The sequence below is a fragment of the Tachypleus tridentatus genome, chromosome 10, assembly GCF_004210375.1.
Source record: "Tachypleus tridentatus isolate NWPU-2018 chromosome 10, ASM421037v1, whole genome shotgun sequence".
Lineage (NCBI taxonomy): Eukaryota > Metazoa > Arthropoda > Merostomata > Xiphosura > Limulidae > Tachypleus > Tachypleus tridentatus.
Window position 1 is genome coordinate 140,074,180 of NC_134834.1, and position 22,564 is coordinate 140,096,743.

A 22,564-nucleotide genomic window follows, 5' to 3' on the forward strand; every position below is an offset into this window, starting at 1 on the left:
AATAAATCTTACTTACCATTATTAGATAATTACTTTGAAATTGTTCTGAATGTGAAATTTTGCTAAATGTTTTAAAAAACTAAGTATTTTACTTTTGTGATATAAGAAATATGATTTTTATAATACTTTTATTGTTCTTTATTAATATGTATTTTCTTACTTTTATTTTATCATTTTGTATATTCTCGAAAGTAGGAATCAAATATAAAAGACCACAAAAGTAATCACAACTCCTTTCGTATTTCTATCCATTAATATAACACCCTTACTAGAACAAATAGCAAATCTTAATGCTAGAGTTACATATAGTTTTATCTAATTAAGAACATGTTTCACAGGGTTTTGGCAATTTAATAATAATACAAACTTAATTTTTCAGAATAAGGAAGTTGGTGAACTGTAGTGGATACTGATACTTGATTCAGAACATCCATCACTTGTATCGTTATAGTCTCTGGGTATTTCCATTTTCTGCATAATCAAACGCAGGAGCTGTTGCTGGGTATCTAGTTTTCTTGACATCTTATTTAGCCTAAAAAAATGTCATACAAAATTTCGGTTCTTATTTCTAAAACATTTAGGAACTCGGTTTCTTTGCATTAGTATAAGAGAAAAATAAAAATATTTAATTCGCAAAAACGTATTAGGTATTTATAATCACAGGATATTTTTATTCTATTGATGATAAAAACAGTTAACGCTTATTTGTTTGGACCATGAGCTGTTAACACATTCATTTTACATAATTATAGCCAAATATAAAAAATACACATTTTTTACATGTTCTATAATTTACATAGTTTAGATTTAATTTACATATTTTACATTTTTCTTACTAGAATTTACTTTTGTGCAAATACGTATTCAAATTTATTTCATTTCCTTTATCAATCTATGACAGGCTATTTTATAAAAAAAAAAAACACACATACGTGATTTTATTTCGATGATGATCATTAAACCAAGAAGTTACAGCACGTGGGAAAGCACCAGCAGAAGGTGTGCTTCTAACTTTAGAACAATAAGTTAGAATCTCATTCAGGAACATACACATACACAATTTATGATGATGTGCTATTAGATTTGTTACAAATAAGTCAAAGTATTCTTGTGCATCAGAAAGCACCCTAAAATTGTGTTATTTTCGAAGCACTATATCGTAAGCAACAAGTTAACACAGAGCATGTAGAACGAACACAAAATTAATGCAGTGCCTATAGAATAAACAAGAAATTTGTCTAATGAATTTAGAATAAAGAAGAAATTAATACAGTGCATTCAGAAAAACAACGAGTCAATACAGTGCATGTGAAAGAACAGCAGTGAATATAATGCATGTAAAATAAACAAGTTAATACAGTACATTTAAATAAGCAACTAGTTAAAACAGTGCATCTGGAATAAACAACAAGTGAATATATTGCACGTGGAATAAACAATAAGTTAATACAGTGTATTCTACATGCACTGTGTTAACTTGTTGTTTAATGCATGTGCAATACACTGTATTAACTTATTGTTTATTCCACGTGCAATATATTCACTTGTTGTTTATTCCAGATGCACTGTTTTAACTAGTTGCTTATTTAAATGTACTGTATTAACTTGTTTATTTTACATGCATTATATTCACTGCTGTTCTTTCACATGCACTGTACAAGTTAATACAGTGCATGTGGAATAAACATGAAATTAATGGAATAAACAATGAGTTCGTACAGTGCATGTAGAATAAGCAACAACTTAATACAGTACATGTGAAATGAACAAGTTATTACAGTGCATGTAGAATAAACATGAAATTAATAGAATGGATGTGAAATAAACAGGAAGTGACGTTTCAAATGAGGATTAATTAACACGTCAAAATGAAAATATAGTACGACTCCCTGTATAAAACCTTAATGTTATATCTCAGTGTTTCTGCGACGAATGTGATAAATATAGACGTCTATGTGCACGAGATATACGTTTCAAAACAATGAGTACATATATACAAATATCCCTCAGATCTAGGAACAAGTCAGATGTCTTTAGTCATGCAGCTTCAACTTTGCTCATGGCAACAAGACAGTGTTTTATTTATACATCACACCATATATGGCATATCTGGTTATGTCTAGACAATTACATAGTACTTTTTTCATTACTTATGGCCCTCCATGACATAAGTTCATTCTGGAATCGTTTATTTATCGACTGTGACATCTACTCAGCTGGAATAGTGAGATTGGTTATTTCTGGACACAATTGTAATTCGCTTGAAAGTTTGTTTTTATTTACGTATCAGTAAGTCAACTAATTTTGATCAAATATATTATTACAAATATACAAGAACCACAATTAATTTTAAGAGACTGATATCTAAAGATGGTACGTGCATCTGCAGATGGTGATTTTTCCAATTTTATTTTAAATATTCTCTTTCACTGTTATTTATCTATACTGACTAACATTTGAAGTAAAATATATGAGACTAACTCAGTATAGTAAAACTTGTTACATATAAAAACATAAAACAATACAAACTCTAATACGTTGCTCTCTGATAATATCAATAATCGTTAAGAACTTAAGGCTATGTATGCTGAAAACTAATTTTACCCTCTCAGCTAAGTCGCAGGTATATTAGAAAAGCTAGTTTACTGAAGGAAGTTTAAATTAACTATTATATTAATACTGTGTTGCAAGGAGTAGTAATGAGAAACGCACATTGGGATACAGAATTAACAAACACTATGTGAAAGCTTTGTTATTTAGTAATGTTTCACGTAGGGACCCTTAGATAGGCTTAGCTGTTTTACATGAACGTTTCATTTAGGGCCCGGCATGGCCAGGTGGGTTAAGGCGTTCGAATCGTAATGTGAGGGTCGCGAGTTCGAATCCAAGTCGCACCAAACATGCTCCCCCTTTCAGTTATAATGTGATGGTCAATCCCATTATTCGTTGGTAAAAGTATAGCTCAAGAGTTAGCGGTGGGTGGTGATGACAAGCTTCCTTTCTTCCTTCCTTTTACACTGCTAAATTAGGGACGGCTAGCGCAGATAGCCCTTGAGTAGCTTTGTGCGATATTCAAACCAAACGTTTCATTTATAAGTATCTTAAAAATGAACAAGTTTTACTAAGCCTCTAATTGCGGAATAATCTGATTAATTTACAATATAAATTTTTCTTGAATTAAATTTTAATTAAATCAAAATCTTGCTTCTCTAAAATAGTACAATAGTATACTTACATGACTCTCTGTTGGTCCAAGTTTTCAACGTAACTCACTGAATTATTTTGTAAGCAGCTGCTGAACCTTCTCACCCCTGTTTGTCTCCAAGGGATTACAAAACAGCTCTGAAGCGTTGACCACTAAAGTACAAAAATTCAGTAAAACACTTTACGCTGATATTACATAAAATTCATAAATTAAATTTTATTTATTCACATAAGTTGCTTGTTAGTGTGACAGTTATACTTCAAATCGTATATTGCTTATGAATTTTAAACATTTTAGTCAGGTTAAGATACCACCAGATCTTCAGACAGACAAGAAAACCTCGAATATTCTCAAGAGTGAAGAGTTTGACCCTAAGAAGAATAATTTATCTTTAGGAAGCGCTCTGGTTATAGATTTACATATTCTTGTATCCAATTGATTTCTTGATCTTACGCGCTTTCCTAACAACATGAAAAGAGTCCTACGACTACTATTTCTTCTACAGAAATGCCCCCAATAATAACCATCTTACAAGAATAAGTATTGCTATAAAATAGCAACAGATTTACAATTAAATTTGCCCCCCAGTGGCACAGTGGTATGTCTGCGGACTTACACACTAAAAACCGGGTTTCGATACCCGTGGTGGGCAGAGCACAGATAGCCCATTGTGTAGCTTTGTGCTTAATTCTAAACAAACAAACAAAAATAAAATAAATATAACACGGGAATTCGAAAACAACAATTATTTCAACAAAAAACACCAATTCAATCATTATCCTTAAACTGAAAATACAACAAAAATAACTAATACTACAAAACACCATTAAACTTATCTTCAACGTGAAAACCCTACAAAAAAAACCACTTACTCAAAACATCCTTAAACTTATCATTCATGTTAATACGAGGTTTCCTACAACAATAATTACTATACAAAGTAAATTCAAATGTAAAGTTAACTTTAGCAAAATATTCTACAACAAGAATTAAGAGTACAAAATATCACCAAAAATAACATTAAATTTAACCTGGGAATCTTGCAAAAACGAACTATGCTACAAACTGATAACAAACATATTAGGCTCACCAAAGAATCCTAAAGCATAAGTTGGTACAACAAAACATACATTTTCTGAATATAAAATGGTAATTAAATTAAAATTTTCAGAATTTGTCTTCTGTTTGTGATTTTGAAATATGGATTATGGGGAAGAAATGCAGCCAACAGAATGTCAGTATAATAGCTTTGAATGGAATACGGTATTAAATGTCACTTTTTTATTGTACCCACATCTGGAAATGGGGAGTGTGTTCAGGGTTATAATACTTTAAAACATGGACCCTTGAATTCATAACACCAAAACATTTACCACTAGACTACGCCTGGCTCGTACAAATAGAAATAAAAATGTTAACAAGTTGTACCTGGTTATTCAAAATGTTTAAACAAATGGTTGAACAACTAAATAATAATACTAATAATATAAGAATGAAAAAGACATTCTTATAACAAAAATCTTGTACTAGATAGAAAATTACGTAATTTGCTATTTTCCACAATTAACATGATGATTAAAAACACAATTTACCTACAAGGTAGCTAGGAATCGAGATTTGGTCCCTTCGATAGACACAGCGCAGATAGCATGTTGTGTAACTTTGCACTTAACAAGAAAACAAACAAATACACTTACGAGGTATGACGTAACAACTTTTCTGTTTGGATATTCACAAACTTCCGACTTATCAACACGACTTAGGAAAGACTTTGGTAACTTCTTTTCCAACCTTGTGTGTAGTTCCACCTGAATAACGAAACGTGGAACTTTTGAAACTGCACATTAGAGGGGTATAATTTCATAGAATTTCATTGTCATTCTATATGTTGGGAAAAAGAAGCTACTTTTCGAAAAAAGGCACATAGATGTGTTTTGTCTTAAATTTTGAAATTTGTTATTATGTAACTCACAATACTCACACTTAATGTTTCACGAACTAACAATACATTATAATCAAATTTTGTCCTGAATTTAAAGTTCAGTTCCAAGTAAGGTGTAACAAAAATGAAAGAATCTGCTCAGGTAATAAAATATTTTCTTTCATCGTCGTTTAGTATATTTTTCACTTGACGCTTTCACATGCACGGGCGTTATTTATGTCTAGAAAGTATCGAACCAACAATCAGTAAAGACGATTTTTAAAGTTTCAGCAATGGATATGCTTACATTGTCCATCTGATCGTGAAAATTTAACATAGAAAGCTATATCTAATATTATTTGTCATAAGACAAAGATACCTGCTTTGTAAGACGCTTCAGTTGAGCATTTCGACGGACAGTTTCAATATCACCTACTGCCAAACCTATCTGGATAAGATCAAACATTAAGTTACACACTAACAGAACATTCAACTTTACTACACAAGTAATATCATCGAAAAAACACTTTCTTATTGATTCTGATGTGTTTTTTACAGAAGCAAAAGTAATATACATTATATGATTCAAGCAGTGACAAAGACCTCATGACCTATCAAACCTAATAATAACAAGCGAAACGATGGCATAAAACACCTATTCAGTAACGAATTTCCGGTTTTTTTACAGCTAGTTAGGAACATTTTGCGAATTAAACTTTCGATATTTGTAGAATACTTCCTAAGAAGCTGTGAAACAAAATTCTTTTACAAATAGAATAACGTTTTGTGGACGTTTTCGTCTTTTTTTGCTATACATTCGATGTTGGATAAAATGGTCAATACTTCGAAAGCAAAGTATTCTAATCGTGGATCTTCAAAATAATATCAACAGAAACCAAGTAATTAATTTGTATGATCAGAGAAAATAGATGTTTTTGTGTAATTCAAAGAATTAAATGAAATTTAATATCGAAACATTTTCCATTATAAGGGTAATATTATAAAGGTGAACAAATACACAAGTTAAAGTTTCTTATTTAAAACTATAGGTCAGATTTTCTTTTCTTTTTTCACAACAAATTGTTCATAAAAATATTAAAGCAGAAAAGAATGTTAGTAAATGCTATAATTAAAGAAGCACATAGCTGAGATTTATTAACTAACAATGAATAAAACGTATGTACAGAGGCTTATAGCATTATATTAAAACGATTTTGAAGCGTTACAACGTCGTCACAGTACACATCACCACATCTATGCATCTTGAAAATAGTTTTAGAGCGTGGTTTCCATTACAAAAGTATTCGAATTAGGTTGTAATGTTTAAAGCTCATCCTCTTACTTGTTTCAGCCCCCAGTGGCATTGCGACATGTTTGTGGACAAACACCTCTAAAAAAAGAGTTTCGATACCCGTGGTGGGCAGAAAACAGATAGCCCATTGTGTAGCTTTGTGCTTAATATTAAACGAACGAACCTACTTGTTTATTAGATATGCCATCTAGTGTATGAGAACGAAAGTTTTCCTGCTCCCATTTTTTCTAGAGTTTCATCGCAAATCCTAAGGAATAGCATGGACATCCATAATTCTGCAAGTGCTTGAATTGTAAGAGAACTGAACAAATATGCCATGGAAGCAATTTGTACTCAAGTGAAATAGATCACCTTTCCAGAAAGAGATTCTTCTTGACGTTGTGTACTGTTGCTGGGGACACGTAACTGACTTTTTCCACTGATCATTGTGTTAATGGATTTTCACCTCCTACAAGACACTTTGCTCATCATGGCTGGGTTACAATTTGTTTCAGATTCCTTTCTTTATGGTATGTATATGTTCACCAACTTTGAGCTACATACCTTTGATTACAGTAATTTATATACAACGATTATCTTTATATTGGCACTTACTTCTTAATTTCTCTTATAAACATATCTTTGCAATTTGAGTGTGTGAATATTTTGAATCGGAAAAGTGTGTTATATATCATTCCCTGAAGCAATAACTTTTGGTGAAATCATACTAATAAAAAAACGCTAAAAAATGACAAAATGTAATTCTGACTCATGCCGAATTATCGCGACTTTGTATCGCATACGTTTCTCACGTAACTTGCTAAATTGCACGTTCCAAATTTTTTTAATATAAGTTACTAAACTCTCTGTATTTCTGTCTAAGTTCCGTTACTTTAACATTAACAACACTCTTTATGGCCAAACTCTCCTTCATAATTTTGAGATACTAACAAAAGGAATTAAAACTTATAAGTCATACCCTTTTAAAAAGGGTTAACAGTGTGAAAGAGACTTTTTAGCGAAAATTTTAAAAATGTTTGAAAATTGTTGTAAATCTATGCATTTGTATCGTCTGTTGAAAAAGATTGTTTGCACGATTGCGATTTTTTTTTCACAATCAGAATAAAAATTCCAACAAAGGCTAAGAATAGGAAATTAGGGTTAAAGTTTTATATTTTCTGTCAGTTATTTCAAGCAAAACAAATGTAAAGAAAATTATATCAAAATTAAAATTGACATCCCGACATTTCAGTTGTAACTTTATTTTGGAGACAACGTGTGGGGACGTATCACAATTTGTCAAAAGTGGATATCATGATTTCGCTCGTTTTTTCTCTGATCAGTAGTATGCAATCAGATGTTTATTGAGGTAGCAGTTATCATATTTTACTTGTCCAAAAATTGTTCACGATTCCTCATTGGGCTTGACTCCTATAGCTGTAGACTTTCTAGGACTGCTGCAATCAGCAGTGAAACTTTTTCACTATCCTATAAATCACTTCATGTAGATGTACCTTGCCTGTCAACTGAAGATCACATACTAGATTGGTTCTTACTCCCACACAAAGTGTTTCATAGGCCTTTCACCTTCTTGTTCCTGACACAGCACTCACCTACTACAATGTTGTGATTTTACGGAACTTTTTCATGTTTGTCACATGCTCCAACCACGACCAGCACATTTACCTATTTTATAACTTGAGCTGATAGTCAATCGTGCACTGTTTAATCATAGAGGTAGAATTTCCCTCTTGTGGGAAACCTGATATGTTGTATCTATTCCGCTTCTACTTGCAGCAGTAGCCACGGTGAAAATAACTCTTTTTTTGTTTCCTGTTAGCTTCATCTTTATAGCTAGCTTTTACTAGTTTATGTTTAAATTCCTGCAGTTGCTTGTTAGTGACATACTAGCACCCACTCACAATGAGCTCCATTTCACAGCAAGCACAGCATCTATTCTCCCCTCTATCTGTTCACTTTTTTCACCTTTGATCCTGTCTCTGATCAGTTACCTCTGGTTTCAAATGTAATTGATTATTCTAGGCTTTGCCAGTTATACGCCTTTTTTGTGCTTCCATATACTTTCTTTCCAGCTTGATCATCTCATCTACATCTTTTGGTACTATCTTTTTCAGGAGTAACATGTCAGTAGAGCATGTAGTCATGAACTATTCATTTATTAACAGATCAGCCAATCCCTCAAAACCATTTTAACACTTGGCCATCCCAGTCGACCTTTATAAGTATTGCTGTAGATGTACCACAAGTGCAGTTTCTCTAATGTCAAGTTTAACTTTTCTGAACTTGCCAAAAAAGAAAAACCTTTCTTGGTGAGTTCATAGCATTTCAGCGGCGTAATACTTAATTTGTTATAGTCTATTGTATCTTGTAAAGTCATAGCTGCTTAAACATGTAGGCCTTTTCTTTGAGAAGTGGGGTGAGAGAGACTGCCCAGTTACCTTTATCCCAGTTCTTAGTATGAACGAATCTTCCATATCTCTTCAAGAAAGCATCCATGTCACCTGTTTTTATTTATCAAAGTTGGGCAATTTGGATCAACAGGCCCTGACTCCATTGTAATTATTGTGTCTTTTGTTTTTCTGTTCAGTGAGCTTTGTGATCTCAATTTCTGATCTTATTCTTCCTAATTTGCAGTCTCTTCTCTCTCTTCTTTTCTTCTTTATCAATTTATCAATCTTTTCTATTTTTACCTGTTTCTTTATTTTTTCTTTTCACCCATCTATTAATATTTTCTTTCTTTCTTTCAGTTGTTCTTCTTTGTTTATGCTCTTCTCTATCTAAACATTGTGTTTGTTAAGCAAACTCTTACAGATCGCCATCTTTTCGTCCTAGTCACTGATCACTATCTACATCAGGTAACCTGGTTATAATATAGCGTGCTTGTAATCGCTACATTTTTTGTCACCACTACATTCAAGCACATAATAGTCTACTTCCGATGTAACTTGCGTCTCCTTTTACCTCTATGTAATCCTGGCTCTATACAAATCAAGTTCAGTTTTATAGAGAATTAATTCTTTACAATAGGTGTATGAGACTTGTTGGCGATAAATTTCAACAAAAAAGGGACAGCACACAATTAATTTCTTTTAAAATAATGTAATCAAAACAAATCAAACATATGTACATAAATTCGTTACACTATTGATTATCATAGTTGTATCCAGAGTTTTGAGTAACTCTCTCGTTTTTTCGTCAAATTCCACACAGGCGGGTTCAGTTACCTTAGAATACCTTTTGACAAGAAAATTATTATCCTACACTCTGTTGTTACAATATAAATTGTGAAACTCACTTGAGAAATCGCCCATTACGTTTACTCTATTAATCACGAAATATAACTTCAATTTTTCACATTGACTTTCATTAACTAACTTGGTCGCCTGTCTATACATATATGTTGCCCAACTGAGACCCAGCACCTTCTGCAAACTATAAGACTTTATGATGTAGCAATATTCATTTAAAGCAACGAGAAAGATTCAGGAGGATCGAGTAACATGACGTCAATTCACAACAATTGAACTATGCAACAAATGATTCGTAAACAGCTACGTAAGCAAACATCTCATAATTAGCTCTTCTAGAAATGCTAATTTAACCGATATGTATGTCTAACAGTGACATATATAAGATATAACCATAAATGTTTAATAAAATATTATTAAGTAGAAATTATCTCAGAATATAATATATATAGAGAGTGATGACAGAATGCATTACGCAAATTAACTTACCAGCAGATTCATTAGCAGAATAGGCATAAGAATAGTGAAACCCATCAGTAAAATTATGGCGACGGCTAGTTGTTTCCACGCTGGGACCATCAAATGGCGGAGTGGAAAAAGAAAAGTGCCAATAAAATCAACTTCACCCAACATCATCGTTCCGACTTTTGCTAATGATAAGCTGGGATTATAGAAACCTTTTTCCTCCAGACCCTAAGTCAAATATTACATGATATTAATAACAACAGTGGTTTTTTCAATTTTTTGTTATTTTTAATAGCAGTGTGTTAAAACATTTACACGTAAAAACCTCTGATACTAAAACTATCTTGAAGTATTGTTAGCAGAAGTATTTCTTGGTATCATAGTTATGCATCAGTTATTTTTATCAATATTCCAATCATATAATTAAAATACAGTTAGAATTTTGATAAATAATTATTACATTATTATCGGAAAGAATACATATCTGAAAGCCTTTCATGGAGATGATACATAGAAACATGACACCATTTTAATTAACGAGTTTGAAGTAAGTCTAGCTTAAATGTCGCTTATTTACACACTAATATATGTTAAAATAGTTAATTACCTCAATTTTGGCCAACAGGATGTAGAAGCTCAAGCCAAAAGCAATAATGAGCACCGAAAATATTAACGTAACTTTCAACAATGTAGAAAGAATTTCCAGAAACATGACTACATAAATTCCAACTCGATTAAACCTATGAAACCAACACAAACAAATTAATGAATCTAACAAGTGACATATAAACTTAATATCTCAGAATATTGCAAAAGTAACTTAAAACAGAGAAATTTGCGTTTACCTTTCGAAATTAACTTCGTTAAAGATATTTTGCATTAATGTTTTCAGTCAATCAGGCACTTCAACACTATTTTTAAACACGTGCTAGGTAAACATACCTAAAACCTAATTTTGAAGCTTTGATCTGTGGAACTGCATTGTGTGTTATTTTAAAATTGCATATTTCAAATATGTTATTCTTGCATATCACAAGTAAGTTACATTTCAGTGAGAAATACCAAATTTTTGAGAGGATATTTCAATCTTAAATATGTCGAGCTGAGAAAGTTCACTAATTCAGCAAATGTGACCTTATTTCAAACCATGCATTTAAGAATGTTAATAGAAATATCGCTTTTAGTGAGTTTTAACATTTACGCTTGTTTACTTTTACGATATTACGGTGATCACTATTAAGAAACCTGTAACCACAAGTTATTGGTCTACAATGTTAACCTGTACATCATCTTACTGATATCCAAACTATGTTTCTGTCATAATATTTACGTCATAGGCCTCAATCAGGGAGTTACAAATTTCAAACCGTCTGAGCTTTGACAAAAAAAGTAAAAAATCTACAAATACTAGAAGTTAGTGTTCTTTTTGGTCTCATTTTAGTGTTAATAATATAAGAATTCGCTCTTAAAAGAACACTATGTACTTTGAATATAAAAGCCACAGCTAAAGATATTATGTCAGAGGAATGAGTTCTCTGTAAAGATTTCATGTGCTAACCTTTGAAGAAAGAGAAGATAGTTGAACCAAGCTAGAAATACGGCCAGAGCTGCTACAATATTTCGTAACGCAGGATGTTCAATCAGAAGTGTATAGTCATCGGACATTAGGCCTGCTGTGATGTAAAGACCCCATTCGAGCAGATTTAGTGGTTCTGTGAAGTATCGGACTCGCTACATATTAGAATAGTCACCCATTAGAACAAACATGTACACCTTACAAATATATATCTAATTTCACTAATGGAATTAAAATTCGCTATTCTGACTTATACATAGGTTATTTATTCTGTTGTACGTTTTCACACAGACGTATTAAATAAGAGAAATAAAACCAACATTTAACGGAACAAAACACGTACTAAAAATGAAACTGTTCCCTGTTTTAAAATACAATAAAAATGTTTACTTAAAATTTTCACTGTATAGAGGTAAAGTAAAATACAGTGAGATTGGAAATCTTCATATACTCAACAGTCTATATGTTTCGACTGTGTAATTATTATGACTAAAATATTTTGCCTCAAGTTAAAACGTATACACAATTTCAAAAATAAATGATCATATTTACATAGTGTGTAACTTCGCTTAACGAATGTCAGCCCACATATTAACAAACAACATTCTTCGTTGGTCCTTCATCCTTATTTAATATTTTAAAATGATTTTTTGTTACATTTGATTATCTCAACAGATTCACGGATTTTATTACCAATGAATAATGTTTGTAGCTTGTAGTGTTTAGTTTCATCACAATGTTCAGCTAAAGGCGAGGATATCTTTGTATTATTATTTTTTCAACATTCCTTTCCTCTCAATTTATTCTGTATATGTTCCCCGCTTAGACATCGATAAGTCTGCATATTTACAATGCTAAAATTCAGTGTTTGATTCCCCTGGGTGGACACAGCAGAGAGTCGGATGTGGTTTTGCTATAATAAAAACACAAACACACACATATTCTGTATATAAAGTTTCTTCTAGTTTCTCCTGTATAAAAATTTCCACATTCACATGTCATTTTTTATACAGCAGTTTTTTTTCTCCATTAAATCATTTTTATCTTTAGTGACGATAAAAATCTAGCTACTTTCGTTCATCGTTCTTTAACCAAAATAATATTTCGTTGTGTTTTATATTTTTGAATTATTTGATAAAAATAAACCAACGATAAGTGATAACATACGTCTTTATTTCTTAACTTTTTCAACAAATAGTTTCACATTTTATTTTATCTTTATACAGTTTGTTTTTTTAATTTCGCGCAAAGCTACTTGAGGGCTATCTGCGATAGCCGTCCCTAATTAAGCAGTGTAAGACTAGAGGGAAGGCAGCTGGTCATCACCACCCACCGCCAACTCTGAGGCTACTCTTTTGCCAACGAATAGTAGGATTGACTGTAATATTATAAATCCCCCACGGCTAAAAGAGCGAGCATGTTTGGTGCGACGGGGATTTGAACCCTCGACCCTCTGATTACGAGTCGAACGCCTTAACCAACCCGGCCATGCAGGGCCTAAATTTTGAGAGTGGGGCAGTTTCATTTCAATTATTTTTATGTAGCTTTATACGTTTATTTCATTTTTAAAAATACATCTACGTGAAGTTATTTTGTTGATTTTCTTGTGAGATTTTCTGCTCTGTTTCGTGGCAGAAAATATACCAATATGGCAACAAAAACAACAATACATATTAGTATGTTGTTAATCTGCTAAATAACAATTGATAATTACTTGAGGCGATATACCGCATGTTATTCACACTTAAAATACCAGACGGTATTTTATCTTATCAAATTTTTATAATAAAAGAATCAGTTAAAAACGTTTATGTATTGATAATTCAAAATTTTATAAAATGAGGGGATAATTATTGTAGAGTTGTTGATTGATATGTACTTGCAAAATGTTAGATACACCTTAAAGCTTTCAAAAAAGTTGTTATGCTAACGGGCCCATACGTAGAATGTTTGAAAGGGAGTTTGTAAATCGTGAGATCAAGTGCTAACACACACTGTATGAAACACCACTAGCAAGCAAAGCTAATACTACGAGGATTTGGCAGCATGCTTCCCAGAATATTTGTAAAAAAAATAAAATAGGTGCTGCAAGATTAGATTTGGAAGAAATTGTGCACTAAATGTAACTTAAACAACTGCATGGCTTTTTACATAAAATCCACAAACACCTAATGTAAAGTCAATAAGTTGTCATTCTGTTATAACACTGTATGGGAGCTAGACTTAAATTAAGATAAATGTATATGTTTTATTATAGTATTGTACTGTACTACCAACGTACAGAGTAATTATTAATTGTTAAATTATATTAATAATTTAAGAACTCTGTACAACAATAGCATATTAGTTCTTTCAGTCATTGACTATCATATACGTATATGTATGCACTGCTAAAATAACATGTTAGCATGCTCCGCCATTCTGAGATGCTTTTCCATAAATAACTTACGTACAATTTTAATGTCGATAGAGGTGTCATAACAATGATGTATTAAACTAGAACACTCAGTTTTTCTTCAGGTTGTGTACGCCATACAAAACAGATATATAACGTTCACATGACTATGAATTTGGCAAATGACTGTAATTAGGTTAGTCTGAACCAAAGTTGGGATGTTTTTATCAAGTTTCAATTAAAGCAGTTTTATTGTTTTGATTTTCTTGTTTCAGTGTTGTTGTTTTTTTGTAGTATTGAAACTTTCTATATTACTGTAGCGGTCTAAGTTACGTATATATCGATTTTTACTTGTTTTTGTAAAATATAAAATGTTTTTATACTTGTTTATTTTGTTTTTATAATACTTTTTTCTTTCTTTTTGTGTCAGGTTTGGGTTGTTTCGACCATGGTTTATCCTGCTATTAGATTTGTAGAATCAGTAGCACTAGATTCTAGGGACACAGAAAACAGCACGACAGCTGACAGTGATGTCCTCATGGATCGAGTTTCATAAGGGATTCTTATCAGGTTTAGATAGAACTTTTCAACTGAAAGTAATAAAAGAATTATGGATAACTACATGAGTAAAAACACAATACACTGGCCTTTATGAGGTCCAAACAGATGAGATATGTGAGAGAACAAATGGAAAAAATAAGGTCATGAGAAGAGTAATGGTACAGAAGAATCATGTTGGCTGACATATATTACTGGCAGTTATTTGTTTATTGTGAAGGCCCCGTGTAACAACAGAGTTTTCACTTCTTAAGTTATTACATAATAGAAACGTTAAGGAGTGGTCCAGAGACGAAGCCGAGTCATGAAATGTGTTAGAATACGTGACTAGGTGGAGACAAAGGTTAGGAAAGGGACAAAAGTTAATGGCTAAAACTACACAGTAAAACAGGAAAACAAAAACTTAGCTAAGATAAGAATGCTTAAGAAATTAAACTTAAAGTGAAGCATTTAGTTGCGACGGTGGATCCAGTACCCTAAAATAACTTAGTGTCAAGGAGGATAGATCCTTTCCCTATAATTAAGCATGTTGGTACAGTGATACATGAGGTAGATGTAAATTATGTGGAAGTAAGTAGTTAAAGGAATATTTCATGTTAATACGCTCGAGTCACAGTAACAGGAGAAAGTGTATGAGAATGTGAGAGATTTTGAGAATTTATTTGACGATAGACCTGGACAGAATTTGATTAATTGAACACTTGATAAAAGTAACCCAAAAGGATAGTGAAAAAAACAGTGCTTGATAATCGTGAAAGGACTTAAGAAATTAAAAGACTTTCTTTTAGGTATATTATCTATTTTATAAAAAGACCAATGACCGTACAGAATGAAGAATAGAACTGTAAGACTGCTGTGCTGGATTCTGCTACCAGAGACGTTTATACAATACCTTGTAGATCAGTGAGTGGCCACAAAAATGCAGTTGAGATGTGAAAATCAACGTGTGTCTTCGCTCTGATTAAAACATATTTATTGTAAATGGTTTGATTTGTTTATTTTGAATTTCACGCAAAATCACACGAGTGCTATATACGCTAGCTAACCACAATTTAGCAGTGTAAGACTAGAGGGAAGACAGCTAGTAATTACCACCCACCGCCAACTCTTGAGCTACTTTTTTACCAACTAATAGTGGGATTTACCACTTATAACGCCCTCATGTCTGAAAGAACGAGCATGTTTGGTGTGAAGGGATTTTATTATAGATATATACTGGACTTAATATTCTTCCAACTAAGGCGAAATTCCAAAAACAAAACAAACAAACCAACTAAGGCTAAAATTTATATTTTGTGTGAATGTCTGGCTATGCAAATGAATGAAGAAATAAAACTTTTGAGAAGTGACAGGTTCGAACCCTTCCTGAACAAACACACACGTACACACACATATATATAAATAGATAGATAAGAGTTTGAACTTTTTCGTTGTAGTGATATACGTAAAGACAATTAAGTTATTAGTCTTCCAAAAATGAAACAACTAGAAAAACAATAAGACGATACGGCTGAATTTTAGAACCTTGGACAACATTGATGTTACACATAAACACAGCCGAACTTGAATAATAACCAAAAGAGAGATGTGTTATGCAGCTGTGGACATTAAAGAATCACTGTAATTATGCAATCCACCGAATACGATTTCATACAATTGGGAAAATGTTTCACTTTGTCAAAGTAGTCATATTCACCACACCTCTTTCCTTTAAATATTACTGAAAAACTTTTTTTGTTCAGCAGGCAGTTTTCAGCTCACTTAACAGTTATTGTTGTTCAGTTTTTAAACGCAGATGACCGGCTCATAGATCGACTTCGAGTTTTTCGTTTTTCTTCAAGTGTAAATTTTTAGCTCATAACGTCACTGTCTCTTGACTGATTTGAGAACTAATTACATTTTCGATTCAGTACGTCAAATCTTTTCGATTGATTAATTTCTTCTAATCCTGCCTAAAAGAGCTACAAATTGAAGGTATGTTGGTAAATGTCGTAAAGGGTACACGCACCACACGCTTGATATTGCTGGCGTACAAAAAATATATCTAATAAAAATAGAAATAAAGTTATCTAAGATTAATTTACTCTCATCGTGCCTAGAAAATTTTCGAGTGCTGCGACTATTGTGGATTCCATCTTGGTTTGTTAAAAAAAAAGGCTTGTTTAAATCCTTGTGCCTCATAAAACATGAGCCAGACGATCTAACTTGTTTAAATCCTTGTGCCTCATAAAACACGAGCTAGACGATTTCACTTATTTAAATCCTTGTGCCTCATAAAACACGAGCCAGACGATCTAACTTGTTTAAATCCTTGTGCCTCATAAAACATGAGCCAGACGATCTAACTTGTTTAAATCCTTGTGCCTCATAAAACACGAGCCAGACAATCTAACTTGTTTAAATCCTTGTGCCTCATAAAACATGAGCTAGACGATCTAACTTATTTAAATCCTTGTGCCTCATAAAACACGAGCCAGACGATCTAACTTGTTTAAATCCTTGTGCCTCATAAAACATGAGCCAGACGATCTAACTTGTTTAAATCCTTGTGCCTCATAAAACACGAGCCAGACAATCTAACTTGTTTAAATCCTTGTGCCTCATAAAACATGAGCTAGACGATCTAACTTGTTTATTTGTGTAAAGTTGTAAATTGAATTTTAAGTGTATGTGAATATATATACAGATATTTGTTTGTTGTTTCTTTTGTGAAATATGATTTTGGTTTTTTAAACGATAATGAAATCAGTTCTAGTTCCTGTCAAAAATATATTACTTTTTCTTTTCAGTAATGCTATACATACAAGAAACATTATACAATATTTGATTTTCAAAGAATATTTTCCAATTGTATTTCATGCACAGCTTATTTAAAACTAGAGTTTTTACATATCTGAAAATACTAAAACTGGGAAACGATTCTGTGCCGACGAGAGGTTAGGATTCACAATATTAATTTTTGTTTTTGTATTTTATTAAGCACCTATGTTTCTGTGTTTTATAAGTTAGACTAATAAATCTTTACTGTACGCAAGGACTTGAAGTGACCAATATTCTTGTGCAGATAGCCCTCGTGTAGCTTTGCGCAAAATTCAAAACAAACTAAACCAAACCAATATTCTTATCTGCCGACCCTCTAGACAGTCTAGTGGCACAGCAGTACATCTGCGGAGTTACAATGCTTTAAACTGAATTTCCATAGCCGTGGTGAGCAGAGCACAGATAGCTCATTGTGTAGCTTTGTGTTTAACTATAAATAAACTTACCTGCTGATAAACCTGGTAGAATTCCTTAAAGATGTTTAAAATAGCAAGTACCAACACAATCGTTCCAGTAATACAGGAAGCAGCACTGTTTCCCTATAATATCAATAAAGAAATACATATTTTAAGTACAGCATTACCAAAACTTTGAACATATCCTATTTTAAGTTTCTTACACTTTTATTTTCTATTCAGGTCTTTTCCATATTTGAAACATTGAAATTCTTTTCTTCCTAGAAACACACATAATTTTTAACATACATGCTGTTACCAATTTCTCAATTTCAACATTTCGGTGCCTCAAATGTGTAAATGTGTGAATAAAACCTATTAGTCAAAAACAGCGCTGAACAGTTGGCGTCTGTAATTAGTTTTAATACTCTTCACGAAAGAAGCAGTTTCAAAATATATTTTATAACAAAAACCTTCTTACACAACTGAAAGATCATTTATTTTCCTCAGTTATTGCTATTGGAATTCTATTCTCTTTACTTGATTTACTTCAAGAATTAAATATCCCATGCCATTCATTTGACATTTATTTTAATATTTTAAAATAGACTACCACAATGACATCTTGTACCAATTACAAAACAGAGTATTTTCCAGGTGTCTGTTAATCGAGCAATTTCCCCGCGAAAAACAATGACAACAAAAACAATTACATAAGCCTAAATTATGATTTAACCTTCAGTTATTTGGTTTCGTTTCTTTGTTTTTTGTAGAAAACTAAGTTTATCCGTCCAAGAGGAAAATGAAACTCATACGGTAGTATTTAAAATGACATGTAGCATTTAATTTAATTAATTGCAGTTCTTATGAGATATATGTTGAGCGTTTTATCTTACATTTGCGATTCATTTTATCTAACCTTATACGTTAATGGCTCCAACCATACAAGATGTGCATTTTTTCGTTATCTAAAAAATATGTTTCCACTGTTTGCTTTACCTAAATATTGTGTTTATAATAAAAGAGGATTCGTTTTTAAACCTTTTGTTATTTTTAGTAACGTTAATCTTAAATTGGCGTATACTGTAAATGAAGTTTTGGTTGCCTTCTTAATCCACCATTTCTTAATATAATATAGTTATATGTTTTTTTTAAGGTACTAAACTTTAACTGATAACACACGTTCAATTAATTTGTTACTTTATCATATATTGAAGCCATGTTGAAAAGATACATTATCATAGTGTTGTTTGTTGGCATTTAGTTGTCGTTCCATTCTATAAACCATCCACATTTTCTTCAAAGTAACACATTTTAAAGACGTAAATGCATTTATATATATAAGAAAACAATATTTAACGAATGAAAGCATTATCTTGATGGCTGAATAATAGGGCATATACATTTATAAGGAGCTAAAGCTATCATTTCGCTTGTAATGTATCTATACTCTTCAAAAAAAAGAAAAGCAAAAGGGATATTTTTGTTATTTTAAAGAGAAATATATGTAATAACGTTACAAGCTCAGAGTATGTGATGTTACACGTGTTAACGCACTGATTGTCAAACCAACATGACAATAACGGTTGTGCACTTTGAAAACGAAGGAAAACATCCGATTTTTCGCCAAAACACATGCGTGTCCAATAAATTTGTTTGAGAGATCTGCATGTTCTACAAGAGCAAATGTGCAAAATCCCTGTAAAAGTGACGGGTTCTCGGTTTCCATAGCTCAGTGTTAAGCCACCGACACGCAATACAGTTACGCCAAGACTGACTGAAGCACGACGCAACAACGCCATTGGTCGCTTGGAAGCAGGCGAATCTCGAACAGATGTTGCCAGAGCTGTGAATGTCCACCCAAGCACCATCACAAGGCTATGGAATCGTCACCAACAACATGGATGAACTCGTGACCGTCCACGATCTGGCAGACCTCGTGTGAACACGCCTGCACAAGATCGCTACATCCGGTTACGTAACCTCCGGGATAGGACAACCACTGCGACGTCTACTGCCTTAACAGACCTTTTGCACATTCGAGGGAATCTTACGGCTCAACGATACGTCGATGAGATTCTTAGGCCCCATGTGGAACCCATCATGGTGAACGTCAACGACGTTTTTCAGCATGACAACGCCCGACCTAACACAGCCCGACTCACCACTGTCTTCTTGAGACACCACAACATCAACGTTCTTCCCTGGCCTTCCAGATCACCAGATTTAAACCCCATCGAAGATCTTTGGGACGAGTTGGACCGACGTCTGCGACGGCGACAACCTCAACCGCAGCTTTGCAGGCTGAGTAGACAGCCATTCCACAGGATGTGATTCGTCATCTCATCGCTTCCATGGGCAGGAGATGCCAAGCAGTTATTGCTGTTTACGGGGGCATACTCGTTATTGACGTTGATTGACGTTAAACTTCAATTAGTGAGCGTGGACTTCGCCTTTGCAGACTTTGAATGTTCAGAAGTGAATGTGCAAAGTTTCACACATGTCATACAGAACTACCCGGAATAAACTTGTTAACAATACGTCTCATATTTTGCCTTTTGCGTTTCTTTTTTTGAAGAGTATATTTCTATTATATGGCTTATTTTATGTATAATTAGAATACCTAAAAATAAAACGAATAGTAAGTAAAAAGCCTTTTTCGAATTTTTAACTCAAATTTTGTCTTAGTTGTTTGTTCTAATGCAAATTTTAAACGATGCTTTCCTATACATTCGACAATGTGTTGATAAATCTAGTGACGTAACAAATGCGGACGAAGGACTATGTAATGGGACCAAAATCGTAATAAATACATTAATTGGTATTTATTTGAAGAAAATACATAGAGGGTATTTTCACTATTTAAATTTTCTCCAATTCAAACAAGCATTCATTGCGGAAATAGGGGTCATTAGTGTGACACGAAAGACTGCCGCCAAAATGTTCTTTGCATTTTAGGACAATGTGAACGTGCTTGGCACTTTGATAATTACTGTATTGTACATCAAAGGTTTCCCTCTGAAGATAATGAGTATATTGTATATATTATATACGATCATAGTGAACGTTATTTTCATAGCTGTTAATCGCGTAATACTGAATGTACAAGCGATATTTGTCATATCAATGTAGAGTACACGTAGTTTATTATTGATGTGACAAGTGAGGGACAAATTACCTGTCTGTAATACGCAAACAGGTGAGAAAATGCTGCTTATTATAAATTGATATATGTAGTACAGTTAACAGCGCATTTTTGCATTTAAAAAAGCAACAGGTCAAATTGTGACAATTGAATGGATTAACTTATATTTTGCTAATTTTAAGAGCTTAGCAGCTGATAACAACAGGTTAGAGTGAAGAGTAAGTTACTACGCTGGAAGGTGTAGGTTCATTCATGCATGATGCTATAGATGGTAGAGGCATATTTAGTGGTAGCTGAGTGTTTTGTCAACAGCATTTTGCCAAAGGTTGTGATCACATTGATCACTCGATAGAAATGGTAGCAATTTGTGGGAAGATCTCTCACACTTGTTATGATGTTATATAGGCTAAATGTTTACTATATGATGTAGTATTGGGAATTATCAATCTCTCCCGCCAGCACTGAATAATTATGGTGTAAGAAAATTTATAATTAGCTGTCATTCATTAAAATTGTATTTAGTGCATGGATAGGATATACAATATTCATGTCTGTCTTGACCATTAACTAGAAATTCAAACATACGTATTATAGCAGAGTTTAAGTACGTTAATTAATTAACACTGATATATGTACCTATGTGAATAAACTGTGTAATCAGAATGTCATCGATTTCATAAATATGGCTTGTTCACTCTGTATCTCGTAATTAACTGATATTACGTTTGAAACACGAGAGTGATATCTCTGATAGTATATACTCACAATCTTTCGACAGACAACTTTATTGTACAGTAATTAACGTGTTGCCAAGCGCCCTCAAGCTGTCTCAAAATGTAAATATGTTCGTAAAGGGAGAGGTTCTCCGGAAGTTATTGTTACTGATATTTGCATACGTCTGCTTGTGTGTTGATGCACACACAACAGTTAATATAATTTACTCTCAATGGCAGCACGTTCTAACTGATGATATAGAGGGTTAGCAGTTTTTTCCATACACCAAAACGTCCTTATAAGAAATAAGACTAAATGCTAATTGAGTTTGCCTTTTACCCTTCGTTTATAGCAATGGTATTTTAAAACATGAAATATCTGATTTATCAGTTATAAGTGATTGACACTAAAGTTACTGGACAGTATACCAGCAAAGACATTTCTGTTCTGACTAACCTGCTCAACGTCATTAAACACATGTTCATCTTGGCCTTCGCTGACCTGGCTGGCAATCCTGTGAGAAGTATCCCTGAAGTAGATCGCGTGAAGTGTAATAAAAGCCAAAAAGACAATGTACGAGAATAGGTTGATTAAATGAAAATACATTCCATAAGAATTCCTGTAAAAATAAAAACATTTCTGGCAATTTATGTAGATCAGGACTTGTAATTATGATCTAATTTAATCTAAAAAGGAATTAAGTTAAATGAAGCTTGAAAAGAGATAGATGTTCCAATTCTTTAGCTGGGTATTGCAACGACACACATTTTGCTCATTTGATACTTTTGTCATACTCTTTACGTTCGTGGT

General features: G+C 32.8%; 1 protein-coding gene across 1 annotated transcript in view; it reads right to left on the reverse strand.

Annotated features, from left to right (window-relative positions):
- Nucleotides 1–238: 238 nt before the first annotated feature.
- Nucleotides 239–22,564, reverse strand: part of LOC143228522 (transient receptor potential cation channel subfamily A member 1-like) — a 52,774-nt gene continuing 30,448 nt past the window's right edge. Inside the window, exons 16-24 of the mRNA XM_076459766.1 lie at nucleotides 22,211–22,373; nucleotides 17,947–18,039; nucleotides 11,710–11,882; nucleotides 10,759–10,891; nucleotides 10,176–10,379; nucleotides 5,506–5,574; nucleotides 4,903–5,013; nucleotides 3,236–3,357; nucleotides 239–532 (exon numbers count right to left, since the gene is read on the reverse strand). Of these exons, the coding sequence (XP_076315881.1) occupies nucleotides 376–532; nucleotides 3,236–3,357; nucleotides 4,903–5,013; nucleotides 5,506–5,574; nucleotides 10,176–10,379; nucleotides 10,759–10,891; nucleotides 11,710–11,882; nucleotides 17,947–18,039; nucleotides 22,211–22,373 (1,225 nt within the window). The 3' untranslated portion in view covers nucleotides 239–375. The remainder of the gene's footprint in view (nucleotides 533–3,235; nucleotides 3,358–4,902; nucleotides 5,014–5,505; nucleotides 5,575–10,175; nucleotides 10,380–10,758; nucleotides 10,892–11,709; nucleotides 11,883–17,946; nucleotides 18,040–22,210; nucleotides 22,374–22,564) is intronic.